General features: G+C 52.5%; 2 protein-coding genes across 6 annotated transcripts; one reads left to right on the top strand and one right to left on the bottom strand.

Annotated features, from left to right (window-relative positions):
• Positions 1–313: 313 nt before the first annotated feature.
• On the bottom strand, positions 314–21,449 carry CDIP1 (cell death inducing p53 target 1). Of its 5 annotated transcripts, none has more exons than XM_061473660.1 (6): positions 21,369–21,449; positions 3,444–3,542; positions 2,838–2,951; positions 2,304–2,450; positions 1,784–2,048; positions 314–1,675 (listed from the first exon to the last, which is right to left on the bottom strand). In XM_061473660.1, exons 3-6 carry the CDS (start codon positions 2,920–2,922, stop codon positions 1,564–1,566), a joined length of 609 nt encoding a protein of 202 aa, XP_061329644.1. In that variant the 5' UTR covers positions 2,923–2,951; positions 3,444–3,542; positions 21,369–21,449; the 3' UTR covers positions 314–1,563. The 5 variants fall into 5 exon arrangements, with proteins under 5 accessions (XP_061329644.1, XP_061329643.1, XP_061329645.1 ...); XM_061473659.1 differs by having other exon boundaries at positions 21,373–21,437; XM_061473661.1 differs by lacking the exon at positions 21,369–21,449 and adding an exon at positions 21,062–21,326.
• CUNH16orf96 (chromosome unknown C16orf96 homolog) lies at positions 20,948–27,604 on the top strand. Its single transcript, XM_061473992.1, has 14 exons — positions 20,948–21,073; positions 21,183–22,037; positions 23,417–23,521; positions 23,825–23,905; positions 24,384–24,440; positions 24,559–24,666; positions 25,329–25,439; positions 25,611–25,775; positions 26,001–26,116; positions 26,340–26,402; positions 26,491–26,580; positions 26,671–26,773; positions 26,907–27,264; positions 27,402–27,604. The coding sequence occupies exons 1-14, from the start codon at positions 20,948–20,950 to the stop codon at positions 27,482–27,484; spliced, it is 2,421 nt and encodes an 806-aa protein (XP_061329976.1). The 3' UTR covers positions 27,485–27,604.
• The last annotated feature ends 141 nt before the right edge of the window (positions 27,605–27,745 follow it).

The following is a 27,745-nucleotide window of genomic DNA, read 5'->3' as shown; positions in this document are numbered from 1 at the left end:
GACAAGAACCAGGGCAGAAAGGCCCCTGGGCTGGGTGAGGGGACACCCTTCTGCCTTCCTCCATCCCAGTGTCAGGGGCTTTTCTCCTTTTCAGCTGAGTGTCTGGGCACAAATAGAGGGCAGAGGTGGGGTGACCCCAACTGCAGCTGACAGCTGTGACCCCCGGAGCCTCTGCCGCTGGGGCTGTTCTTCCTCTAGTGCTTGGTACTGCTGTGCCCAGTCATGCCATGCCATCCTTCCTTATCCTCAGCTTCCCTTGGGAACAGATCTGCTGTAGATTTGGAGCAGGGGAGAAGAAAGACGCACAGGAGAGTTGAGGGTCTGTTATTTATTTATGTAAAAACACAAACTAGTGCCACAGTTCCACCTCTGAGCAAAGGGCAGCTGCCTGTGCAGGCCCAGCTGTGAATGCAGACCTATGGACTGAGACTCCTGTTTTGCTCCAGGGGCTGTGCTCTCTGGCTGCCCTGGCTGTGGGGCCTGGGGAGGGAGGAGCTGCCACAGAGGCCGAAAACACTCCTGGCTTCCCTTGCCCTCATCTGTCACAGTGCTGCAGGCAGCTCCTGTCACTGCCTGCTTGCCCCCTTCTTCAGCCCCTATCACGTGTGCTAAAACTAAACCCCTACACCCACATGCAATGAGGAATCCCAGCAGGTGTGTTGGTGGCAGGACGGGTGGTGCAGGGTGCACGCCCAACAGCCCCGGCTGGGCTCAGGCCGTGGCTCTGCTGCAGCGCTGCGAGCCAGCAGGGCCTGGTACCAACCTAACCTCCAGCGCTGGGCAGTCAGGGGCATGGCGGGGGCAGTTGTCACTAACAGTGGGCAGGGGGTTCAGAGGCTGCCAGGGGCTTTCCCGCACCAAAAGAGCGGCAGCAGGGGCACATGCAGCTGGAGCAGCACTGCAGTGATTGCTGGGCTGCTCAGGCAGGACGGAGGTGCTGATCAAGGGTGCAGTGCTGCTGCCACGTGTCCTCACACACACTATGCCTTGAAGGTGGCTCTGCCTACGGGCTACATGCTGTCCTGGCTGGAGAAGGCCATGACTCACACTGAAACCTGGCACGTGTGGTGCTGCCCTGTCTCCGTGCCACGACCCAACCCCTTCCTAAAAGTGCTTCCCCTGTGTGTGCTGTGGGCTGCTTGAGTCCCCTCTCCCCTCCTGGCAACACCTGCCCCTGCCTGCAACAGCTCCCTCCCACCACATACCCCCTGCACTTTGGGGGACCCAGGGGTAGGTGCCTCCAGCAGCTGCTGCTCCAGGCAAGAGGGGCCTCACTGGCACCCCTCTCCTGGGAGCATGATGGGGGTGCAGAGCAATGCCCCATACACAGCATCTGGGGCCCGCATCCACCTTCCCTGTGCACCCGCGTGACCAATCCAACCGTTCATAGCGAGGAACAGAGGCTGGGAAGACAGTCGCAGCTCTGAGCTGGGGGGAGCCAGGGATACACACACACACACACCACCGGAGAGTTAAGCAAAGGAGTGTTGCACACATGGAGACAAGGACAGCAGCGGGAGAGGGGTCGGTGTCATTCCAGTGGCTCGGGCTCCTGGGGTGCTGTTAGCACATGCGCTTGTACGTGTAGATGTAGGCCTTACAATTGGGACATGTGTGTGTCACATCCTTGAAGTCATCGAACAGGCAGGGGATCAGGCAGCAGCAGAGATCACACCTGGAGCACAGCAAGAGGCAGAGTGCGGTGAGCTGAGGCACCCAGAGACAGCCCATGTGTACCCCTGCCCTGACCCTCTGCCACTGCAGCTCTGCTTCCAGCACCTACCCAACAAAGCAGCACAAGAAGCCGAGAAGGAAGCTCATGAGCCCGATCTCGTAGGTGATCTTGGTGGTGATGGCTTGCTGGCAGTGGGGACACACGGTCTGCACTGGGGCGCCCTGGAAGATCTCACCCTGCAGCACTGTCACGGTGGTGGCAGTCCCTGATGGGACCAGCACTGTGGCTGTGTGGCCGCCAGAAGAGGGGTAGTGGCCTGGGGTGGGGTAGTAGCCCATGGAGGGGTGAGGGCCTGGCGGGGGGTAGTAACCTGCTGCAATGAGAAACGTGCACAGGTGAGTGTCTTTGTGCATGGCAGGAGAGGCCATAGCCTCACTGGGGGCCACCTGGCTGCCACACCAGGTATGGACTTGGGGCCAACCCTGCCCAAGCCACCTACCTGAGGAGCCCCTCTGCAAGCCCCAACCCCCATTGTGTCTGCCCCACCCTGCTCCCTGGGAGCCACATGCTTCTGGGGGGGTCCTGCCCAACACCACCCCCTGCTTCACACAACCCCTTAAGGACTTACCTGGTGGCACATAGGGTCCAGAGGGGTCTGTGGGCATGTGGGGGGGTATGAACCCTGGATGCGAGGGTGGCTCGTATGGTGGGGGCCCAAATTCAGGAGGAGGAATGGGAACCCCCTGGGGTTGTCCCACAACTGGAGGGGCGCCATCTGAAAGGAAACAGAGTCGGCAGCTAGGGCAGGAGGCTGCAGAGCTGATGGTGGTTCAGCTGAGTGGTCTGGGGGTTGGCCCCAGCGCGGAAGTTGGGGAACACAATATGGGATGGGGAGCACCCCCTGGGCCTCATCTTCTGGGCCACAGGAAGCCCAAATGCACCCCATAGCAGCGAGCAGAGCCAGGTTCTGAGCAGGGAGTGCTTCTGGCTGCTGCCACTGCCCCTGGGCCCTCCCACCTTCCCCAGAGGGTGGCACGGAGACAGGAGTCCGGTATCCCACCATGCTCCCCAGCAGAGCGGAGCACACTGTGAGTCAGAGCTGCGAGTGGCCATGCCCAGGGAAACCTGCCCAGTGCCCAGCAGTGCTACCCAGCGCCTGTACCTGCCGCGGGGGGGGGGCCGTGCTTCTCTTCTATCAGTGGCGCCGAGGGGCCTCCCGGGTAGGGCGGTGGAGGGTCACTGGACATGGCTCAGGGTGGCCCTGCAAGGACAGTGCCTTTAGAAGAGACACCAGCACCTGGCTGCGCACAGACACCTGCCCAGAGCTGTGTGGTGCTTGGGGAAGGAGGCGACAGGTAACAGAAGGGTCTGGGGCTGGCGCCACCACTGCACTGGCCTCCACCTGGGCAAGAACAAGGCCACAGCCCCAAAGTTGGACAGGCTTTGGCACAGGAAGTGAATCCAAAGCATGTGGCTGCACGGCCCACATGCCCAGCAGTACTGGGATGGAGCTGTTCTGCCAAGCGCTGCGGCTGCAGCGTTATGGTGCTGCAGATGGGTGAGAGCTGCTCCCAGCCCCTCCAGCTCCACCATCAGTGACAGGCAGCACTGCACTCTGAGGGGATGGAGAGACGGCCTGGGCCTGAGGCACAAACTGAGGTGGAGGGTGCCAAACCCAGAGGGCATCACCAAATACTGTCATTGAGTGAGTTAAGGTAAGAACATCTTTTAGAGCTGGAGACCTTATTTTATATGGGGTAAAATTTACCTGTCCTCTTCCTTGCTGCAAGGAGCTCCGAGGCCTCGACAGAGCTGAGAACAATTCTGATGAGCAGTGGAGTCCGGTCGCTGGCTTGACCCACCAAATCTGTGTGAAAAGAGACAGCAGGAGAGTTACAGAAACGGAGAGGAGCCACTGCTGCCGTACTGCCTGGGCTGGCATGCCCAACCATCAGCATGGCGAGAGCAGGAACCTCCCCATGTGTGCCCCCACTTTGGCACACATGAGGCTATGAGTCCTTGGCATGTGGAAAAGCGCCTCCAACATGCTTTGAAACATGATTTCCCTGTTTACTCTGGCTCAGTTATATCTGGTAGGATGTAACTAAATTGGGAAATACAAAGGAGAGCTGTTTACTCAGTGCTTGGGAAGGCTGCCATCGGGCATGGGACACCGTGACATGGGAGCACTGCTAGGAGTTCCCCTTGCAGTCTGCTCAGCTACTGGCATCCTCCATCCTTTGTCCCCGATAGGCCAGGAGAAAGGTGACCCTGCTTGTCCCATTCCCTTTGGTCTCCTGCTCTCGAGGCGGGTCCCTGTGCTGCCAGGAATGTGCTTTCTCAGCCAGTCCCTCTCCAGCAGATCCCGGCTGAGCAGGGAAATTGCACCCAGGCTACAGCCAGCCTGGAAAAATCCCATGGGCACAACCAGGGTGACTCTGGACCCCAAGAGATGCCCAAAGCAGGTGCTGCTGCCACATTATCCCCAAGGCATTAGCAGCAAGGCTGCCCTGCTGCCCTGGCAAGGCACGAACAGTGGTTTGAGAGAACTTGGGGCTGAGGGGTGCCGGAGCAGGGCCGAGGTGGCAGCACCCTGCTGGGGTCACTGCTTAGGGAGGAAGAGACACCAAGGGTCCTTTTGGCCTGATGCCACATGCTGGACAACCTGCCTGGAGCATGCTGACCTCCACGGCATGGCACAAGCCTCCACAGGCACCAGAACAGGCAGCGAGGGTTGCCTCAGCCCGGCTGGCAGTGTGAAGGGAAGATCCATCCCTGCCTGACCTGTCTGGCATTGAATTAATTCCTGTTATTCTAGCTCATGCTCCCTGCGTCCAAGCAACCTCCTGTGAGGTGGCAGGAAATCTTATCAGGTCTTAAGTCTGTGGAGGAGCACCACTACCCACTGCTGACCACAGGCCAGCATCACTACCCACTGCTGAACACGGGGAGCATCACTACCCACTGCTGATCACGGGGAGCATCACTACCCATTGCTGATCACGGGGAGCACCACTACCCATTGCTGATCACAGGGGAGCACCACTACCCATTGCTGATCATGGGGAGCACCACTACCCATTGCTGACCACGGGCCAGCATCACTACCCACTGCTGATCACAGGGAGCATCACTACCCATTGCTGATCATGGGGAGCACCACTACCCATTGCTGATCACGGGGAGCACCACTACCCATTGCTGATCATGGGGCAGCATCACTACCCACTGCTGATCACAGGGAGCACCACTGCCTGTCACTGATCATGTAACTGATCCTCCCAGGAGCTGAGCAAAGCCCCAGAGGCACAGGGTCTCCCCAGGATGTCTGTGTTTACTAATAGCTCTGCTCAGATGTCTGAAGTGGTGTGTGGCAGACAAACAAACAGCTTCAAAGGGCAATACCAGGGCAGATGGGGATCATCTTCTTCTGTCTCTGTTCAGTTTCTTCCTTAAAGGCCAGGGGAAGGAGAACCAGCCCATGCAGTGGGAACAGCAGAGCTGCCACAGCAGAGAACGCTTCCAGGAGGAGAAAATCACCTGAAGTGCAGGACACTGCAAAGCCCTCCTTCTCCTTCAGTGACCTACAAAGCTACAAATTGGGCTGTACTCTTTTTAGCTTCACTGGGGATGTAACAAAAAGGAGGACTTATTATTCTGGAAGTAGCCAGCCAACCCACCCTGCACACGCTGGAGCCTCATGCCTTCCCGTCCCCATGCCTGCAGGGCTCCTCCATGAGCCCAGCCCCAGTGGAGCCCCCCCCGAGTCCTAACCTGGGGACAACAGGAGCTTCCCTTGCCCTCGCAGGGCAGCTGAGCCCACAGCTTTTCTGAGGTACCACATCTCATCCCCCTGCCTGCTCAGATGCTGACCTCCCGGTAAGGTAACATCTTCCAGCACTCTCTGGCCTGACTCCTCTCGTCACCAAAGCAGCTGACCAGAAACAGGAGACAAGGAGAGCAAGAGGCAACCCCACCCACAGCTCCAGATGAAGCAACAGCCCCAGCTGAGCCAGCAATTAATCCTGCCACCCTGACCAGCAGGAAACGGTGACCACAAGGGTGACAGTCAATGGGTCTCAGAGCTATGTGTGCACTGGGATGGAGGAAGCTGCAGAGCTGTTCTGGTCATACTTGGCAGACTCAGCCACTCTTAATGCAATATTCTGCTTATTAAGAGAGCAAGATGCTGGCTGTGTGCCCTTCCCAGCAGAGAAAGCAAGCCTGTTGCTTTTAAGCCTCTTAGAAGCTGTTTCTCCTGAGCTCTATCTTAATGTAAGAAGCTCAAAACCTGCCTCGGCCCATTTCTTCACACAGCTTTCCCCCAGTGCTGGGTCAGCACTGGGCTGGAGCTACCCCAGAACATCACTCACAGGCAGTATCCCCTCTCAAAAGCAATGTGGCCAAAGCAAAGCAACACAGGCTGAGTCAGCAGCACCACTATGGAGAGGCAGCTTCCCCGAGTAGCACCCAGAAGAGCCAGGAGCCTGGAGCGTTTCCCTTCGGCTGAAGCACATTGTTGGTACCTGGGCACAGGCAGGAGAGATGGGAAGATCCAGCCACTGAACAAAAATACAGCACTGTTTTGCATCAAAAACACAGCAGTACTTTGTATCAAAACATGACCCCCAGAAGCACATAACAAGGATTCTCCCTGCTGGTCATTTCTGGTTTTACCTAGCTTTTGCCAAAGATGACTTATTTTGCTCCTTCTATCTTGCAAGAGAAACAGGATTTCTCCTGCCCACAGCACTGCCATAGAGAGACAGAATTGGAGGCCACGCTTTGCCCCAGCATCTCCAGCCCAATAAGCCACTCTGTCCCACACTAACCAGGCTAGTCCATTAAAGCTGAACCACCACTGCCTTTCTGTGTCATGAAAACAGCTTAGATAGAACTAGATGTTCTTACATGGGAAAAAACATTCCCAAATGCTGCAGAAACTGCCTCTGCAGTAGGGCTTATTGGAATAATGATGCTTATAGATCAGCTGAACACCTAGGGGGGAAATAAAAGCTTCCCAAATAATCTTGGCCAAGTTTATTGTGTTTAAGTTCAAGGTCTGACGGAATCACCAATGTCCAGTGCAGGTTCTTTGGGAGCAAGGACCTATTGCAAGATTGTAAGACTCAAAAGGAGCTGGTTGAAAATGCTCGTCCTTCCTGTGCCTACCATCCCCAGTTCTAGTTATTTAGAGATCAATACCCCAAAACCCATGGCTCCCATTACTGACACATCCAAACTGGTGACCACACAGATCTCCCGCTTATAGCAGCGATGAGAGAAGCTGCTGTGTTAGGGTCCAGTGTTCCCTGCTGGCTGTATTTCCCTCTGCGACATCCCTGTGGAAACAGTTTGAGATTCAAACATGGCAAGGGGAAAGGCCTGCCCATCCACACAGGTATGGTGGGCTCCAGCTGTGAAAAACAATGGAATTGTGGAGTGCAGTGTGATCGTGGACCATAGCACCACCAGAATAGGTCCTGGCTAAACACATAAAATAGATACAATGCCAAGAAGAGGCCAGTCACAGACAATTCCTGCACTGCCTGGAGACACGAAGGTTTGATGTGTTAACACCATTCTCCCCGGGCAGCAGTCATGTGCACTTCAGGCTGCTTCTTGGAAATCACCAAGAGTGAGATGAACCTGGGAAGGACAGAGCAGGCAGATCACTGGCAAGCATTAACTCACATGCAACCTGACAGTGCAGTGCTGGCCCTGGTGCAGCCCTGAGTCAGCCTCAGCGCAGCCGAGATCCACTCCCATGAGCAGAAACACTGTCTGCGTGGTCCCTGTGCCTCCGGCCTTTGGCCACTGGAGACTCAAGATTTGGCTTTGTTTTGCCACTGTAGCACTGGTTCCAGCCACTGAGTCAATAAGCAACGTTTGTTTACACTCAACCATGTTCGGTGATGTTGGCACTTCAAAAGCTGCTACTGCACATTTCTGGAGCTCTTCCTCCACAGAAAATAACTTCCAATATTTAGAAGAGGAAAAAACACACTAAAATTACATGAATAATAAGAGAAAAGGATGTGACCGCTTTCAGCTTTGTTGTACATCAAAAAGACACAAATTTCAGCTTCCAGGCTTTAAAAGCAAAGTCAAGAGTTCTAAAAAAAACTGGGGCCCCTCACTGAGGCCAGCCTTCTTCCTCTTAAAAAAGGGACAGCATTGTAGGCACTACCACTCCAATTTTCCCAGCCTCAAGAAAGCCCACCTGTGTGCCACAGGCTTCTATCTGGTCCAGAAAGAGGGAAATACCAAGACTAGAAAGACAGACAAATATGCTGAGTATGAACACAAAAGGCAGGTCAGATACTGGCAAAACATCAGCCTGTTATCCTTTAAAGGGCTTTTAGGGGTAGCAAGAAGACACTGAATAGAGCAGGGTCAGATGAGAGGTGGTCAAACCCATACCCTGACCATGCAATGCTCTCCTTCACAACAGATTTCTGGGCAGCATCTCCAGAGCCTAGCCTGGGTGGGCTCTGCAGTGTGTTCTGCATTACCCCTGTGCCACAGCACAGGCCAGGAGTGCTGCCCTCCCCGTGCACAGGCCCATTGCATGCTCCCACACAGCTTGTGGGGATGTGGCTCAGCTCCCACTGCTCCCGAGAGCACCACACACAATCCACAGCACACAGCCCTTACCTTGAATGGAAAGACAGCAAAAATCCCTGCTGAAAAGCAGTGTCAGTGGTTAATTCTGGCTGGGTTTATGTGGAACAAAGGAAAAAAAAAAGAGATGTTTTCCCTGCAAGCGAGCCAAACTTCCCCCTCAGCCTTGCCTCTTCCCATGCGCATTTGCTGCCTCCAGCCCGCACACCACCTCCTCAGAGCCAGGAGGGAAGCAATAAGCAGCAGACAGTGCTGCAGCCTCCTTTACAAAGAGGAGGCCCTGGCAATCCTTGACCAGGCATCGCTACCCCTCCTTTACCCCCCTGTTAACCCTAGCAGCACCTTCTCAACTCATCATCCTGATCCTGGGCAAGACAGAAAGAGGGCGCATGCCTGCAGCACACTGGCGGAAGGCGCAGAGGGAAGCCCAAATTAAGGACTAACGGGAAGGTCTGTTCTTTTTCTAAGCTGCATCTCCCGAAGCAGAAACCCTGAGCCTCCAGCAGCACTGCCAGGGAGCGCAAACCCACTGTGCAGGAGCAGCCAGGCTGCTGCAGAAGGGCACATTGTTCCCACACTTCTGCACTCACGTTTCAGCTGCAGAAATTAGCCACTTCCAGGAGGGTCAGCCTCTTCCTTTGCTGTGACGGACAGCTCTGCTGGCAAAGCAGGGCAGGAGTCGTCCTTTAACACAAAGGATCGCTGGAGGAGAAGGTTATTCACTGTTCAATCAAGCTACATCAGATGACCAAAGCTTCCTGCTCTGCCGTACAGCACGTGAATCTCTGGAAGAGCATCACCGCTGCAGTCCTCTACCCTGGGACGTCGGATATGCCGTTTGACCTTCACTGTGCCACTGTCACCCAGCAGGCTAATCAGCTACAAGCAGCTTCCTCCCTGGAAGCCAGGTGCTGTGTCCAAAGCAAGATTTCTCCAGGCATTAAATCCAAGGCACAATCAGATAATCTCCATGACACAGAGGAGACTGAGCAGAAGCTCCACACTTCCTTACATTGAAGTTAGTCAATGCTCCGTAGCTCACCTCTGATGACACCCCTTAACAGACATTTAAGCACGAGTTAGGAAGCAAGTATGGGCAGAATGACTCCCCTGTCAGTCCCTCCCACTCCCAACATTTGAGTTTTAGAGAGGCAGCCTGGAGTCTCCCCATGGACCACTTCAATTCCTTTATAGCTCACTGGCTCGCTGAGCTCTGCCACTGACCGTAAGTGGCAAGTTCTGCTCCTCAGTTACCTCCACACAAAAGTGTCTCCTGCTGTCAGTTTGCTGCCTGCTCATTTCAATGGCACCTCCAGCTCTCACACAGAGAAGATGAATATAGGATGATTACCCACTGCCCCTCACAGCACAACTCAGGATTTGACAGAAATCCTTCCCAAAACTATGCTAAAAATATTTTATTCCTTTATGCACTCATATTTTTCATTACTCCCTCATTCTACAGATTTTTTTGAGAAAAAGTCAAACAATAATACAGCTATATCATTGCTGAATCAAACTGAGTAGATGTGTGACTTCCACTAAATAACGCAGTAAGCTCAAAGGGAGGGAGAAATTACAGTCATAGAAGTTCAGCACTTTTGTGGAGCCGTATGTCAATGTCAGAATTAATCAGAGCCCAAGAGCCTATTCAGAATTCCCTTGCAGATTTTGCAACACAATGAAATAATTTCGAATACGCTGGTAGTGATTCCAGATCCATTTTCCTTCCAAGGGATGTACAAAACGCAGTACTAATGTTCTCTTATCCGAGCCACAGCACCAGCTTGCTATAGGACCAGCTCCAGACTCAGTCATAGAATCATAGAATTCAACATTAGCATTTTCTACCCCCACAGATACCCCTACCTTGGTGCCAGAGAAGCTGCTGACATTTAGATTTTACAGGCACAGTGTCGTCTTTTTTTTTTTTTTTCTGAGGACTAAGACAAGTGCTCTCTATCACTCAATTTCAGTTAAGGCCAAAGCTCACTCTGTGTGAAGAAGCATGGTTTGGGGCTAAGCAGGAGTGAGTGTGTAAGGTCTGAGATCTCTGAGTCCTATCGCCAACAAAGAGGAGCCATGCATGTCCAGAGACATGCACTGGAGGAACTCCTCCATGCTGAGGCCACTCGTTATTGCACTTGCCTTGTTTGTCCCATGGCATGACCAGACCTTCCCATTTCCAGCCCAGGACCTCTCTTTTAGGGTGGCCCAGGGCCCTGCCAGTGTGGGGCTCACTCGTCCCATGGCAGTTTGACAGGAGGAGGGCACCTGCACCCCCTGCTCCCAAGCTCAGCTCATCTGCCCTGCTCAGAGACAGATGACCATGTCCCAGGTACAGGGGGAAATCCCCTGGGTTAATCAACAGCCACTGACTGTGCCCAGCACTGGGTCATGTCCAACAGCAGCACAGGGACTCTGAGGGAGCCCTGGGATGCACCCTGAGTCACACACAGCTCTTGCCTGTCCCATTTCTCCCTCCAGTTTCAGCCAGACATGCTTAGTCTGTGCTGACTTCCTGGTACAGGGAAGTCATTTTTACTCCAAAGCATTTCATGACTAGTTTCAGTAAGCAGTACCCATTTTCTGCCAACTCCTGCATAACCCCTTCCCCAAAACTGCTGCTGTCTGCTGAACAAAGCCACATTAACGAGCTGCTACATCTCTGTCCCTTGGATCCTGCCAAAAGCTGCTTCCCCATGAGCCTTATTTGTCAATACTGCTTGCTGGAAGGCAATGCACAGCAGTCCTACCAGGGGAGACTATGCAGGCATGCAAAGCCAGGGATGTCACTGGCCTGGCTCACTTTAACGTTGATTCGGAGAAAACTCCAGGAACAAACTCGCCAACAAAGTTTTCAAGCTGAGAAGCAGGTATTCTTTATTGCGGCACTGGGAGACACAGGGGACAGCTCCTCCTAACATGTGTCCCTGTATTGCGACACAAGCTGTCCTTATATTGATTGACTGATGGCTTGGCTTCATGAGTGAAGATTTGGGAAGGGCTTTAACCATGCTTACTACAAGCACAATGACCAAGGGCATGTGGGATATCCAAATCTGGTTGGAAAAAAAGGCTGCTTAGGCAATCAGGAAGTGTCCGACCACAACTGTCAACTCCTGAGCTACCTCGAGCTACCCATGCGCTGGTCTGCCCACATGCAGTGTTGGATCTGCAGCTTCCCATGCACCTTGTCACCTACCGTTTCAACCCTCGCCCGTCCATACAGACAAGTGAGAGTGAGCCCTTCCAGCCTGCGCAGTGGATTTTTTAGGGGAAGCACAGCTTGTGCAGAACTGGCCCCACCCTTTAAACCTGAGGTTTAACCGCCACAGCCTAGTTAGCTAGGACGGTGACAGCCAAGTCCACAGGTCGTAGGTTTTGTAAGTGTCCTTCTCTTTGATGGAAGACCATACAAGGCTAGACAAGCTCCATCAGCCCGGGTTTGAAGATAGGAGTTTTCCTTCTCCTTGTCCTTATATAGTCTCTGGGCGTACATACATATTCATGAGGCTATGTATGGATTACATCATTTTCCAGAAAGTTCCCCGCATGCATACAGAATTGTGGTGGTGGTCTCTGAGGGTCGTTTACTTCTCCCAACAATCTTCATCACTTCTGGCCGCCTTTGGAGCACGCGCAGTAGATGCTTATACCAGCTTCATTGGTTCATTAGCACCAGAGACATAATAATCCTCCTATCCTCCTACTTACCAGTTAGTTTAACTGTAGCCCATCCTGGACACCTGCCATTCCCAGATACTCCTTATCCCTGTGTCCTGTTCTTCTAGACTTTTTTCTTAAAACTGTGTCAACTGTAACGATTTATCTTGTACAAAAATTCTCAGTATGTTCTGTAGCTGTAGTCTATTTTTTTTTCTGTGTATCATGCACCTCAGTAATTTTCCATTGCTACTGTTACAAAGCCATCAAACTTAACATTACTTGAAACTGATTCTAAAGGTTTATATATTCCATTTTGTAATTTTGTGCTCCCCCTTGTCTCAACGTAAGCAGAACTGACAAGAAAACTGACCAAGACACGAATGAGCTAGCCAAATTCAGGAAGATCTGCAGTCAGGCCAACAGAGCTGTGAAAACAAGGGTGAAGGAAGAGAGATGATGTCCTCTTACCTTTCAGACACAGCTCCAGGCACCAGCTTAGTTTTGGCACATGTGGGGTATCACCCAGATTCTGTACCAATTCCAGAACCATAGACACAGCAAGTGGAAGACCTCTTGCTGAAAATCTAGATCCAGCAGCTGGATTCAAGGCATTCCTAATACACAGCAATACACCTCCTCAAGTCCCTGTTCTAAGATTTTCTCTGCCTTTAAAGGAACACTCCACTGCTTTACTGTGATGCTAAAAGCAGTGCTGATCAGAGGGTCCTGAGGCTGACCAGTCCTGAGTGACCAGTCCTGAAGCTGGGCCATTGCTCTCACAGCTGGGGAATGAGCCTGCTGAAAATTCAAGCACATAACACTAAGTTACCTCGGGGCAGGTAAACAGCTCAGCTCTCTGGAGGACTCAGGCCTGAAATCCTCTCCAGAGCCTGATGAAGACACAGCAGCTCCCACCACTACAACACCAAGCTGAGAACTGTTTGCTCTCTCATCAGAATAGCCCAGCAGCCAGCTCAAACCTGAGCTCCCACTGTGCTAATGCATCCTGAATTGTGGCACCCAAGAGGGAGTCTGAAAGGCTAAAATAACAGCACTAAAATAGAACAATTATTATTTTAGTACTTTAGTACTAAATAGTACTATTAGTATTTTAGTACTAAAAGTACTAAAATAACAGCACCTGTAGCTTGAAGCCACAAACTTTTGGGGAACCTCCATTCCCAAAACACCAATATGCTCCAGAGGACGTCTCTGTGGAAGACCTACAACAAACCCAGGGGAAGAGTAGATATTTAACAGCAGTGGAAGTAGTCTCCAGTCCCAGCTTGTCTCTTCCTCAAAGACTACGTTAAGATTCTGGAAAAGCTGCATGGTCACAGCAGAGCAGGTGGGAGGGCAAGGTGAGACTTCAGCACATACCCACACCTCCTGTGAGCACTTCCTTGTATACCATAAAGCAGAATAAAGGCATTAAGTTAACTAGAAGACAACTGAACACAACTTCAAGAAAAGGCCAGCACACACACACTAGCAGAAGGTATTTATCCAGTGGTCAGTTAAAAACTCAAGCTCAAAGGAGTCAGCGGTAGAACGGAAATCCCACCGTGACTGCCTTCCTTCATTCTGTGTTCCAGTCTTTGTCCTCCTCCCCTCCAACACAAGCCTCCAGCTCCCCTATTGGGTGTTAGGTGATTGGGACCCCCGAGGACCTCAGAAGCATCCCAGGTTGAAGAAACACTACAGCAGGGATACAGCTTTAGTCCATGACTTCCTCACAAAATTAAGCTGCTCTGAATCCCAGGGGCTCCTTTCCCTCTCTTAAAAGGGTGGCCTGATTCTTATTTGGAGACACAATCAATAAAAGTCAACAGGCTGCTTTTAATTCATCAGCAGCCAGAAATCTAATCTCAAGTTAACAGCACTACCCCAAACACAGCTATCGCATCTCCCATTTAAGCTACCTTCTGTGGGCACCAGCAGGCATGGATTTTACAGCTGCAGTGAGCAGGGCTGCCTACATCACAGCCACTAATTTATTCTCAGAAAGGCTAATTTAATCCAGCAGTGAATGTTCTCAAAGCTTCCTCACACAGAAAGCTTTTCTCTCGGTTGGCTTAACAACAATACAGCATATCCAAAAACGTGGAGGGATGCTAAAGAAGAACACTACCCTTGTGTTTTGAGTCCTCTAGTACTTTTGGCTGAGAATTTTTTCTTGGTAACCAGACTTTGAGAAAACATTGAGTGCCTCTGGTGCTTTTAAAATGCCAACTGAATTTTCAAGGCAAAGTATACAACAGTTCAGGCTACCTCCAACTTGCATACAACTGTGTCTTGACAGAAAGAGCTGTGTTCTTAATAAAACTAAAACCCGTCAAAGACTGTTTTGTATCAGACACGATGTTCACTTCTAACCAAGCATCTGCCTAGCAGGAGTGGCAGCCAGCATGCCTGGTTCACGGTGTACTACCTGCTGCTGGAAGGTGACCTTCCCCAGCTCACCCTACAGAGCAACAAACTCCAGAAGAAATCACAAAGTTCTCTGTGTTATGAAGCTGTGTAACTGCATCATGAAGCACTTCAGAGACAGTACCCTTCAGATTTCCAACCTCTGCCATCCATGGGAGCAATAACTAATTAAGCAATTGGAAAGCTTTTTTATTATTATTTTAAATTCTAGTTTGTACTTTCCCCTCACCTGTGAAAGTGAGCAGAGGCAGCATCCAAAGTCACACTTAGCCATGTGAACCAGAGTGCTCTGCCCATTAGCTCCTCAATGAGAGTCACTGTGTCACCTGTGTCATGTGGACATGGCATGAAGAAGTGGTCCTCACCTGGACCTACACCTTGCAAACTAGATACTGGAGAGCCAAGCACAGCCCCTTGGAATTAGAGGAGCTAAAACAAGGAGGTTTTAAGCTTTACAATAGACGTAGCCATAGCAGTCTAACCATCCACACTCATGGGAGTGCTGTAAAAGAAAAGCTGGTGCTGTGCAAGGATTGCAGCCCGGATCATGCCTGAGAGAGCTCCTTTGGTACAAGAGCAAGAACATCCCAGATGGCATCCAGCAATTTAGGCTGATTCAGAAATCTGGGAACAAGTTAAAGATCAGAGGGAAGCAGAGCATTAAGACAGGCCAGAGGAGGAAAAAAAGAGCAAAACAAAACAACACTCGCCTTGTTCCTATCTGTCAGGAACTGCTGTCCCAAGAATAGCCTATTCAGAAACCAGGAAACTCAGAGAGCAGCAGGGAAGGGCTGAGTCATGGCCATCTGAAAAAAAAAAACAACACAACAAAACAACCCAGAGAGACAGAGAACATGGACAGCAGCTGTTCTGCATTCTGGAGGTACCAGCAAGTCAACCCAGAACATACTAGCCAGTCGTAAAAGCTCTGCAGGCACATGGTGCAGCCATAAAAAGCAGTTGACCCTCCCTCTGCTCCTGGGAGGCAAATGTAGCCCTGGTTGAATCAGGCTAAATTGGTGGTGCTTCCCAGACAGGGAAGCACCTCTATGCCCAGATCTTTGCCTTTATTTGTTCCTCTACAACATTAGCATCACAATATCACAAAGACTTCCAAGCTGGGCACGTGCTTTCTATAAGGGAAAGTGCGGTTCATTTCAAGGATGCCACTAGCAGAGGGTGAGGAGCTGTTTCCCTTACCCACTGGAAGTGCACAAGGTAAAGTACAACTTGGACAGGTTTCCTACAACAGCCAAGGAGAACACAAGCACTCCCACCTTGCCCCCAGCCTCAGCGCTGCCTGTCTCACCCCCATTAAGGCCAGGCTGTGGTTAAGTTTTGCCCCTCATGTCACAATCTGTGTTCTGTGACCTAAATGAAATCAATTTTACGATTATTCTTGCTGGGGCAATAATCTTACTCACTCACCCATAATCTAAAAGATTATACCTTCTTTCCAGCTGTGGGAGGAAGCACAAGGTATTTCTGAGCAATGAGGGCTTATTTTCAATACAGTTCCTCAGCGACTCCTTACAAAGTGTATCTTTTCAACCAAATAACTGTGCTTCAAAACATGTTTGGAAAAAAATCCCTTTCAATTCATTTTATCTTGCACTATGAGATACTGTCAGATTAAAGATGCCAAGGTAAGAAGCAGAAAGACCCTCGGAGTCCATCCCTGCAGGGAGCAGGCTGACCATGCCCACCATCGCCAGACTCTGGCAGATAACCTGTGCTCGCTTGTGCCTGCGCCTCATCCACCACGACTTGTCTCAATAAAAAGATTCAATTGTCAAATGACGTAAGTCAGGGCTTCCTGTGCAAGGATACTTTCACCAGATACCATTGTGGGACATCAGTGATCACAAAACAGTAGTGGCTGAGATCTGGAGCGAGGCAGGAAGTGCACTATTGTCTACACATGTAGCCCAATAGCAAGAGAGAGCAAGCCTCTCTGTTTTCCCTTTTTACATCTGCAAAGTCCTATTAGGGAGTAGGCTGTATTTTTGAGCAGTATAAACCAGGGGGGAAGCTCAGAGAGCCTGACGTACCCCTCTGCAGTGGTTAAAGAGCCTCTCCCTGCTGCCTGGACAGGTCCCCACGTCTCCCACTGCCCATCCCAGGCAGGGCAGGGGAATGCGCCCTGCTGAGAAGGCAGCTCCTGCAGACCTAACCTCAGCTCTGGGACTTGCTGGGATAACTGCAATGCTTTCACACATAGACCCAGCCTTTGCACTAGCTGCCAAAATGGAGCTGAGGGAAACTGTCCCAAAGCAAACAGGCTCTCGTGGCTCAAATTGCAAGGGGATAAAAAAAGATGAAATATAGCTAGAGCATGGGATGTGCACATCATAGTAAGATGTGACAGATGGAATTTATGATTGTAAGATGGAATGCAAGATGAAACAGTGTAAACTTAAAAAGCTAGAATGCTCCTTCCAAAAGCACATCTTCCAAAACTGTTCATAGGTAATCAGCCTGTTAGGGCAAGGTAGGGAAGATTTTCTTCCTAAATGAAGAGACTGGGTATCAAAGGGTTGGGGACATACACCATAGGGAATGTGCCTGCACACTGGTTCAGGGCAGAAGGAGCACCATCTCAGCACAAATGTTTTAACTTAAATTCTCCTAATCCACAAGAGAACTGGGTATTATTCCATTTTCTTATGTATAAAGGAGGCAAAGGAAACATAACTACTACTAATGCAGAATTATTTTACTAATCACAATAGGTAACAAAGAAATACATTACTTAAGTGCAGGGAAAGCCCCAGCTCACTTCATTCTCTGATCCTCCTGGGTTTCATCATGTGAAGTTGAACACACAGAGCCAGCAGCTGTTCTTCTCAATTCCTAAGATGCTATTTACATCTCCATCTTTTGGGGCTATTTCTTGTATTTTCTTTTGCTAAATTCACCTGGTTAAAGATAACTGCACTAACGTGTGGCCCCATTCAGGGGATGCACGGCATGAAGCGGTTTCCTTCCTACTGCCATTCTTTACCTAGATCTGGGACCAGCACGGGCCTCTCAAATAGTCCTTTCCACCACAACAAATTTTAGACTGCAGCCATGAAGTACCTCTGAGTAAACAAGCCCAAAGCAAAACTGTAACAGCCACCAAGAGTTTCCTTGAGTGTTTCATGCCAGAAAGAAAGCCTGTGACCCCCCCACCCCACTTCAGAAACATTATACTGCTGAGGAAATAGATTGTTATTTCCTATGGCACCTATGCTAATTGTGTTCCCTTTGATGAGAGGAGGAGGTATGTCCTTTGCAGAGCCTGTAAAGATCTAACACTGCTTATGAAAACTGCACTGCTGCTCTCCACTTGCAGGATGAATGCCGAGTGCTGATTGGGAACAATAGGAAAATAGCAAGGTGAGTATCACATCCCAAGGCAGAAGTTGCTTATCGTGTGGTTTTTTTGAAGGAAAAAGAAGGTACATACACATCTGTGTCCACAAATGTTTGCACTCAGATACCTTGTTCTAAATCTTCAGGAGAGTCGGTTTCCGGCTAGAGTACTTTGCCCACATAACAGTTGCAGAATCAGGTCCTGGAAGAAAATCCAGCCAAAACCCTCCAACAATTTGCAGAACAACTTAAGTTGCCACTGCAAACCATGACTTTTACTGCATCGGAGAGAAGGGAAAAGTACTGTATAGTTAGAATCTTTCCTTTTAGAACACCACTGACTGCTGCTAAGAGCCATGAGGCATATCAGCATCTATTTGTTGTTTTCCAACTCTCCTGTCCTCCCTGTTTTCAGCAGCTTTGCCTGTATCAGTCTGGGAGAACACCACCTTCTCATCACAGTTTAATGAGAAGTCGGCATATCTGCCTAGAAACTTGAAGGTATATTCTATCTTTGTTATTATTTTAACCTCCATATTATGCAAATACCATTGCTTCCTTGCTTAACCTTGCAGCCACCAATCTTTTCCTTGGCTTAGTGCAAAGCTGAGTAAATGTGAGCCTGCACACTGGAAAACTACCACACGTACAGAGCCCTGGTAATAGCAGCAAAAGCGATGCACAGCCCCAGTGCAGATCCTAGCAAAGAACTCTATTAAAGAGAGTTAAAGAAAAGTAGCTTTTCTCAGTCTAGGATATGCTCTCATAATAAAAGCAATTTTAAGAAATCAAATGTATGACTCTACAATGGTACCACAAACAGACATAGAACACCAAATTTCATACTTCTCTTTACCCATAAGGAAAAAAATAGCCTTGGATAAGAGCAGATACTAGAAGTCTGTGTATCTCCTTCCAAACCCACTCATCCTCATACTGGAAGATCTTTGTATCACCACATCCTTTAAATAAGAGTATATATCTGCTAAATTCACATTGAATGGGGGAAAAAAGGTAATATTTTACATAATAAAGTTGTTTTCATCCTTTCTCTTGCTATGTTAGTGAGTAACACTGGCAAAAGGAACACTTCTGCAGATGACAATGGACCAAGTGACCAGTGTCACTTGGTGTCCAATGTGCCAAAGACCCAAAACTCCCTGAAACACGTACAGTGTGGGAGCTGTGGACAGCATGACCCCTGGCTGAATGCCCTTCAGCTACAGGAGTGCATTAGCTGTGCTTCATCCAGAAGGAAAGCAGTGGCTACGCTTTGCATCACTGTGTGATTTCTCACGCACAGAAAGTATGGCTGATTAGGAAGTGAGCTTCAAAGCCATGCACTGACAAGGCACTGACAGAGACACCCTCCCTTCTCTCATAACAGCAGCTCCAACCAGAATAAAAACATGAGGAATTGAATTTCAGGTGCAGGACCTGTAGAGGAAACACAACAAGAAATTCGGCACGGTCATCCATCTGCTTAGGAAGGGCTCAGGTTCTGAAAGAGAAACTCCCTCTCCGTTAATTGTCCCAGTCACACCCATTGCAAGATCTTTTGGTACTCAGCATACAAACATGCACATCCCCTCTCCCATCACCTCCCTGAGCAGACATAGCACCCATACCACAGCAGCTGGGGAGGACTGAGCACATTTGCTCCACATGGCATCACTCCGGACATCTGGGGACATTGCTCCATCACCCTACCCTTGCTACAGCCTCATCCCCCATCTGTACCCAAGCCATGCCACTAGACAGCCTCACATCAGTTCCTAAAGTCCTCACTTCCCTAGCTCTAAGCAGGAATTCCTTCCTCACATAATGCCTAGAGAGAACAGCACAGCTATATCACTAAATGCTCCCAGAGATTTCCTGGGGCACACAGACATCACTACAACATTCAGACAGAGAAAACTTTGGGAAAGGGAAGTTTTCAACCTGTGCTTTCCACACTGACCCGAGCTCCTTTAGTTCCTAAAAATGAATGAATGACATACTATGGTTATATGCTACACTACATAATACTCATTCTAGTTCCCCCTATTGCCTATTCCAAACACACTCTCTGGAAAGCAGAAAGGAAAACCCCATTTCAAGCACAGTTTGAAAGGGAACAAACAGTAGGCTATGTTGCATATTCACAAAGCGTTTCTCAGCTAGTTCTACATTCAGCCCAAACCCCCTATAATTACCATTTAAAACAGCTCTACTTAAAATCATTGTGCCTGACCTACTCAACCACCTGATGTTTCAGGCTCAGCCAGGAACATGACAACTGCCAGTCCCCTCACCAGTTATCAGTGCAAGCACATCTCCGAGCAGCTTTTCCAGCAACACCTCAGACCAAGGGGCACCCACCTAGGCTTGCAGTGACTTGGAGAAGTTTAACCTTGAGCATGACTCCTGCAGATGATCCAGAGGATGTTGGCATGGCTGTGTCCATCCCAGCCTGCCTGTTTCCTGTTCCCCTGCACAGACCTGGAGCTCTTCCTAGGGTCCCAAACCCCATCCTTCCATTTAGCAGCAGTCACAAACCACTGTGCTCTTCATAAATTAAGGGTGCTGCCTTAACAGCTCCTACGCTTTTGCCTCTCCAGTCCCCTGGGGAGGCAGAACCTAGGCCTCACCACTGTAATGGTTCAAGACTTCCCAGGCTCTCACTAACATTTATTCACTGGTATTTGTTGTGCTGCAGTTCCCATTAGCTGAATGAGCTCTCCTCTTTTAACAGGATTCATACTGCCACTGTGCTGATGGGCAATACCCTGCCCATCATCATAATTTCTCTTCCTGCTTGTCAACACACCCAAGCTTCTTCCATCTCCTCTAAAACGGGCTCATCATTCCTGATCACTTAACGGGCAGCTCCAGCCCAAGTTCATCTCTCCCCAGCAGGGATGACTGCAAACACACGCACTTGTACCTAGGCCTGGCTCCCTCTTCCCGGTGATCTGTCACGGTAACGGGTCCTCTTTGCTTCTCTCATAGCGGTGCCCTGCAGGCTGCTCTCCACCGTCCCCTCCGCAAGCTGGCACGACCGCGGCCGGGCTGGAGCGCTCTCCTTACAGCTGAAAGCCTTTTCCCAAGTACACGACCTCCCTTTCCATCCGATTGAATTTCACCCCGCGCCCGCTACTCCAGCCCTCCAGCACACCCGATCCTCCCGTCCCAACCTTTCCCGCACTGCTGATGGTACAAACTGAAGCTCTGTCTGGTTTTGGTCGCACGCTGCGGCACTTTGTGGCCGCTGCGGACAACGGCAAAGCGCAGTCCAAGTCCAGGGCCTGCCTCCCTGGCCCGTACCTCTCCTCCGCAGCAAGCGCTGCAGGCACACAGAGAACAGAGACCTTCCCTGCCTGGAGCCGCGCTGTCCTTCCTCAGCGCGTTAACCGGACACTGATTACCCTCCCTCTCTCTGTCTCAGCGGCGGACGGTGCAGGGCTCCTGCGTGTGTCCTCTCCGTTCCCAGTGTCCCCACGCTCCAGTCGGCCCCGCTATCACAAGGCCGCCGCGGCCTACCAGGGCCTGGGGGCACGGAGCCCACAGCCTCCCTCGCCCGACCCCACCGCCCCCGGGGCCCGACCCCCACCACGGCCTGGCGGGGACGCACCTACCGGCTGCCGCCTCCCAGCTGCTGCTCCGGCACCCACAGGCTCCGGGGCGGGGCGGGGAGAGGCGAGGCGGGCAGCGGGCGGTGCCGGGGCGGATTGGGGCCGTGCTGAACCCGCCGCGGGCCGGGGCTTGCTTCTCACGCGGGGCCGCTCGCGGCCGGGGCCGCAGCCTACAGCCACCAGCGGAGCGCGGCCTGCTCCCCTGCGCGAGGCCGCACCGGGCCAAGCCTGCTCCCAGCGCCAGGCCGCACCGGGACGGGGCCTGGTCCCGTCGTTCTCCCCCTGCCAGGCTGGCCCAGGACGGGGACAGAACGCCGGGGCCATCGCCAGGTAACGTCCTCCGTGACCTCATACCGGGGATCCCACCAGCGGCCACGGCCCGAGGCCCCCCTCGGGCGACCGAAGGCAACATGACTCTCACCATCACGCTGGCGGACGTGGCCTCCAGCGTGACCAACGGCGGCAGCACTCAGGTCGGCAGGCTCTGTGTCCTCCTGCCCGGACCCCCGGAGCACATCCAGCTGCAGGAAGGTGGGCAGGACGAGGCGGGTCTCTATCAGCCGCCGCTGAGGCGCCCTGGCGGGACCCTGGACACCGCAGGCCCTGCGGAGCAGCAAATGGCGCAGATGAAGAGGAGAATAGAAGTGACTGAGGCGTCGATGACGAAGGTGAGAAGCCATCCTCAGGATGGTGCTCGGCCTCGGCAGGGCACCTGTCACGTTGACACATTGCTGCTGATGTCTTGCTGGTTGTGCCCTACAGTGTCACAGCACAGTGTGCCCGGTGGTTCTGGTCAGCATGGCGTCCTGCCTTGCGCAGTGTCCCGTGTCCTACACAAGCACCCTGCCCTGCGTGGTGTCCTGACTTTGCCTTGTACTGCACTACCGGATAACACTGCTTAGGTGGCATCCTGCCCCACACAGTGACCTGCCCTGTGCTGTAACATGTCCATGTCATGAAAACACGCTGACTCAGGATCAGGAAGCCTGGCAAAGCATGCTCCAGTGGCCCCAGGTTCACTATGGGTATTAATTAAAGAGCAGTGTTTTAACACAGCCACTGGGCAAAGGTGGTTTTGGTCACTTCTCACCTGCCCCTGGGTGTCCAGCATACTCACTCTGAGATTTAAGTCTGTTGGGTCCCATCCTGCCCTGGCAACTGTGCTTGGGGGGCTGCAGTAGCCCTAGGCTGTTCTTTCCTCTTTCCTTTCCCCTCCCTTTTCCCCTTTCCCCTTTCTGCTTTTCCTTTTCCTTTTTTTCCTTTTCCCTTTTCCTTTTTTCCTTTTCCCTTTCATTTTCCTTCCCCTTTTTTCCTTTTCCCCTTTCCTCTTTTCCTGTTTCCCCTTTCCTCTCTCCCCTGTGCCTTTTCCCTTTCCCTTTATCTTTGCCTTTTCCTTGCCTTGCCTTTATCCTTCCCTTCCATTCCTTTCCCTTCCACACAGTGAGTGTCTGAGCTGTGAGTGACAGCAGTGCTGCCTTGTAGACAGGCTTTTCCCACTCCAAGGCAGGATCCTGTGGGAGACATCGCCACTCCACGAGTTCAAGCTATTTGGCTGTTCAGGTTTAGGCTCTGAGTGGGGAACACAACATGTAACATCAATGCCATCTTCCTGGCTTGTGCCACACGTTTCAGTGCAAGGATGAGTTGTGCCCTGCTGTTGTCTTCATAGGCAGCATGTGGGGCTGGCCGACAGCAAACCTCTCTTTACTGCCTGTGAGACCTGGCAGCCCCTGTGCGGTTCCAACTCACATGTTGTGACCTTGGCTTAGAGCACAAGCACAGAGCAAAGGGAAAAGGCTGCAGCACTTAGCCAGGGTAAGGCACTGGCACTGAGGCACCCGTCCCCTTTGTACATCTTTCACTTCATTTTGGGGGGGCTCCACGGGCATGGCTATGGGATGGACAAATGGCTGATGCTGACAGCTCTATTTGGCCCAAGACATCCCCACGCTCCAGTCTTCACTGTGCACTGCTTAGCTTTCCATTGTTCTATGTCTCCCAGAGCCTGTAGGGACCCAGCATCACTGACCAAACCTGTGTTTCCCAGGTCATGGACATGCTGCAGGAGGTGCTCACCACCATCTGCTCCCTGAAAACCACCATCGAAGGCTTCGAGGAAGAGCTACATCTCCTGAAGGACAATTTCCACAAGGTGCATGCAGAGAGCTGTGACAGTTGCTGAAGAGCTCTCAGCAGAGGGGTTGGGCTCCCTGGGCACCTGCATGCATAATGAGGGTGCATGGAGTGACATGGATGAGGTCTGGAGCTCAAGCTCCCTCCCACCCTGAGGCCAGGCTGGGAGATGGGGGATCTGCCCTGGGGCCCAGAGGTTTCAGATAGACACTGCCTGAAGCCACAGCTGGGCACTGCCAGTCCCTGCCTATCCCTGCTGGTGGCTGATCCTCAACATTCCCAGCCCTTGGAGATGCTGAACCCGTGATGCCTCTGTTAACAGGCTAGTCTGGAAGAGATGCAAGAGCGGTCAGTGCAGCAGGACAAGTATAGCCACATCCTGCAGAGCATCCTGGACCAACTGGTGAGTGGGGGGAGCCCTGGCAGATGGGCTGGGAGCAGACATCTTTAGCACTATGTGCAGAGACTCAGCACCCAGACCCTGGGACTGTCCCTAGGCTGTCCAGGGCCAGGCTTTCACAAATCCTCATGGAAAATACCCTCAAGCCTCCCAGAAGCTTCCCTGGCTGCAGCAACCTGCCTGGGCAAACATCTGGCCCCACAAAGATTCTTCTGGCAGGGTCTATGTCATCTTCCCACCAGAGCAGAGACACCCATCTGCTGTGCCCTGGTATCCTGGTCACCAATACTGCTTTTGTCCCTCCTGCAGTGCCAGGAGGATTTAACCGTCTAGATTGAGGCCTTGGGAGGCATGTAGTGCTGGAGATGGGATGGCACTGGGGGTGGTGGCAAGGTTTGGAATCTGCCTCCCCATCCCAGGGGCTGCCCAGGCTCTCTCCTCCCAGAGCAGGGTGAAAAGCTGATTTCTCTCCTGTTTGCAGGTGGAGGTGCGTCAGGAGCTGTGCCGGAGCTCTCTCTGCAGAATGCCCGCTGGTGAGGTGTGTGTTGGTTCCCGGATGCCAAGCTCCTTTGCTGGGGGCTGGCAGCGCTCCTTGGCTCTGGAATTGCATGGGGCTCTTCTCTCTCCCCTAAACCTCAGGGGCTGTTTCATTTCAGAAGCCCTCCAGCTGGGAGCTCAGTCCTGAAGCCTCACAGGAGCTGGGCCAAGAAGCCTCATGCAGGCTCAGCTGGATGCTGGAGCAGCATGAGACTGTGGAAACCCATGTCAGTCACCGTGAGAGCCAGCTCCAGCAACGTGGTGCGGACTGACATCCCCACCATGCTGGGCCACCATTCTGGGTTGTGCAGCCAGACCTTTGCCAGCACTGGTGCATGGCAGCACCATACTCAGCCATCCCATCTGGGTCCCCAAACCACTGCAGCCCCCCATCCTTCTGCCTCACTCCCAGCCACACTGGCATGGCTGGTGGGAACCAGCCTATGACATCCTAGTGCTGGCCGAATGTGGGTCCTGGCAACAGTGTTGGAGGGACTCCACAGCCATTAAACAACCTTGGGTTTGAGATGGTGGTGTGCTGGGGGCCTGCAGGATCCAGCACTGCTGAGAGCAAAGCTTTAGTATCTGTTTTCAGCAGAGTCTATGACCTTGGAGGACATTGCTGTCCGACTGGAAAAGGTGCTGAGTGAGATAAAACACCAGCAGGATGGAGCAGACAAGGTGCTCAGCTGCCCAGCCTGGAGTGGGGAACACAGTGCCTGAGGACCTGGGAGCTGCAGCCCCACACCCTGCTTGCCAGGGACACACTGGGGCATCTCTCAGGATGCCCTCACTAACCACTCACTGGGGCCACCCATAAGCATCCTTACCTGACCCAGGTCCTGTATCCACCCTGTTTCTCACCGAGGGCCACATTTATCCTCCCCAGGGCCTGGATTTTGGCAGGGAGGTGCTGGGCCAGGTGAGACAACTGCAGAAGCAATGCATGAGGCTGCAGGAAGCTGCGGAGCGGCTGTGGGGTGACACCAAGGATACCCAGGTGAGCACTCGGTGGGTGGCTGGGGACATGTGGCGGTTGGTGGTGGATCACCCAGCCATGAGCATGGTGCTGCTGGAGCAGGGCTTGGGTGTTGTGAGTAAGCAAAGGCATGCAGGGATGGTGGCAGGGCTAGGGGCGTACAGGGGATTGCTGTCACCATGCCCTCCTCAGAAAGCAGACAAGGCTGCACTGAAGACCAAAGTGAGCCAGGAGGAGCTACAACATGCCATGGTCCAGCTGAGCGAGATGATGCAGGACCTGCTTCAGAGGATGTCCCAGATGGACCAGGACACACAGAATGCCCTAGAGAAGCTCCTTAATGAGATGGACTCCAAGGTAGAAGCGTCACCCAGAGGGTGGTAGGGATAAAAGGATGCATCAGGCCAGGGAGCACATCCCTGTGTGGGGAGGGTGAGCTCTCAATCTACCAACACCAATAAATTATGATTCTTACGTCATGGCTGACCCTGTGTCCCAGTGTGTCCCCAGTGTCCCTCAGGGGCAGCAACATCCCTAGAAACAGGTCTTGTGTACTAATGAGCTCCCCTGCCCTCCCTGCAGCTGGACCATGTGGCACTGGCTCCCCTACAGGCACAGCTGGAGCAGGTGAGAGGGCTCATCCAGCAATGCCTCTGCCAGGGACCCTGCAATGATGGCCGTGCTGCCGGCTTCAAGAGGTGAGGGCCGCTGCGTCCCCTCCTATCCCACTCCATCCCATCCCTTGTCCCCTTCCATCGTCTCCTGCACTGCCCCAACCCCTCCCATGCTGTCCCATCTGCTGCTACTGTCCCATCCAGACACTCTGTGTCCCACCCTGGCAAGGGGTGCTGGCCACCCATGGGACCTCACGCCATCCCTGGGTTGTTGGCAGAGCACTGAACAGCTGTACCTGTGTTGCAGGCAGCTCTCTGGTCCAGCAAAGTGCATCTCCTGCAACAGACCCTTGGCCATGGCCCCAGCACCGTGAGTACTGTGCATCCCCCAGGACAGACCCCCACGTGTGTCCACTAAAGACCACTGCCTGACTTGGCCTTCATGTCCTCACCTGCAGGCCCTTGGTGACCATCCGAAAGACCAGCCAGTTCCTCCAGCCCCAGCCAGCCAGCACCTCCAACTGCCTGGTACAGCAGCTGCTGGAGAGGTGAGGCTTGCCAGGCACCAGTGTCCCTCCTTCTCCCTTTGGGGTTCCTCTCCCTGGGCAGGGAGCACCTACATTACCCTTCCTGACTAGGGCCAGCCAGCGCCCTGGAAGTTCTGCCAGGCCACTGTCCACCTCCACCTCCCTTATCACCGTCTGTCCCTGCAGACACCCAGCTGACTTCATCTGCAATAACGTAAGCTACTCATCCACGTTGTCCCTGTTCTCTAGAAACCCACTGAGCCCGCCTGTACTGGCATGGCAGGAGTGCTGCAGGCTGGGCACAGCCTCGGGGCACCTCCAACCTCATCAGCTGCTCTTCCCTCTAGAGAGAAGTGGATATTTTGGGCATCGATGGGGTCATCTACAAGGGCAGGCTAAACTCACTGGGTACCAATAGGACTGCCACCATGGGCAAGGACTTCCCATGTAGGGGATCAGCCCTGGGACAGCGCATGAGTTCTGGCCAGGCTGTGCAGTCACATGAACGTCCCACTGTCAGCACCTGGGACGGTGCTGTGCCAGTCTGTGGCAAAAGCATCAGCAGCCTCTCATCTCCCTGTGCTAGCAGTGTCTCTGCTTCTCACCTTGAAACAGTGAAGAACCCACAGGCCCGCACCCGGCACACCACAGAGAAGATGGTCAGCATCCCCAAGTATGGCAGCCACTATGTGTCCCCATACTCACGTGAGTGCCCATCCTGTGTGTCCCCTGGGCCACCAGCCCTGCTACATGGCCCCAACCTGCTGCTGAGAGCTCCCTGAGAGGCTCCCAGGGGTGTTGCTGGGGGTGTCATGCCCCATGCAAGGCTTTCTGCTTTGCAGGTGCCGCCATGCAGATGAAGACAAGCTCTTCGGGGGGCCACTGGCAGACTGCCATGGGCAGCAGCTGGACTTCAGGTGTCTGAGCTGGGCAGGGGCTGTGAAATGGTATGGGGATCTGGGGAGTGGATGGGCAACACCAGGGACTCAGGGAATGGGTGTGGTGAGTGCCACACTGCCCTGGCAGCTGCTCTTTGGATGGCATAACACTGCAGACCATAAAGATGCTGGCTCCTCCGTTGCCTCTCCTGTGCAGTTCCTAGGCTAGTGGAGGCACATGAGACATCCTTGGGCTTGGTGACCACAGCCAGATGCTTTTGGGATGTGCTATATGCCCATGAGCTCTC

This window comes from Pezoporus flaviventris, unplaced genomic scaffold (assembly GCF_033815535.1).
Source record: "Pezoporus flaviventris isolate CSIRO_AGI_PZ_B2104156 unplaced genomic scaffold, CSIRO_AGI_Pfla_v1 ptg000078l, whole genome shotgun sequence".
In the NCBI taxonomy this organism is placed as follows: domain Eukaryota; kingdom Metazoa; phylum Chordata; class Aves; order Psittaciformes; family Psittacidae; genus Pezoporus; species Pezoporus flaviventris.
This window is presented reverse-complemented; position numbering and strand designations above follow the sequence as displayed.

Coding starts and splice junctions, on each gene's coding strand:
- CDIP1 (XM_061473660.1), bottom strand. CDS start 2,922: ATGTCCAGTGACCCTCCACCGCCCTACCCGGGAGGCCCCTCGGCGCCA. Junction 2,451..2,837: donor CGGCCCCCCCCCCGCGGCAG/GTACAGGCGCTG, acceptor GTTTCCTTTCAG/ATGGCGCCCCTCCAGTTGTG. Junction 2,049..2,303: donor TGGACCCTATGTGCCACCAG/GTAAGTCCTTAA, acceptor TTCTCATTGCAG/CAGGTTACTACCCCCCGCCA.
- CUNH16orf96 (XM_061473992.1), top strand. CDS start 20,948: ATGGTACAAACTGAAGCTCTGTCTGGTTTTGGTCGCACGCTGCGGCAC. Junction 25,440..25,610: donor GTGACACCAAGGATACCCAG/GTGAGCACTCGG, acceptor TGCCCTCCTCAG/AAAGCAGACAAGGCTGCACT. Junction 26,117..26,339: donor CGTGCTGCCGGCTTCAAGAG/GTGAGGGCCGCT, acceptor CCTGTGTTGCAG/GCAGCTCTCTGGTCCAGCAA.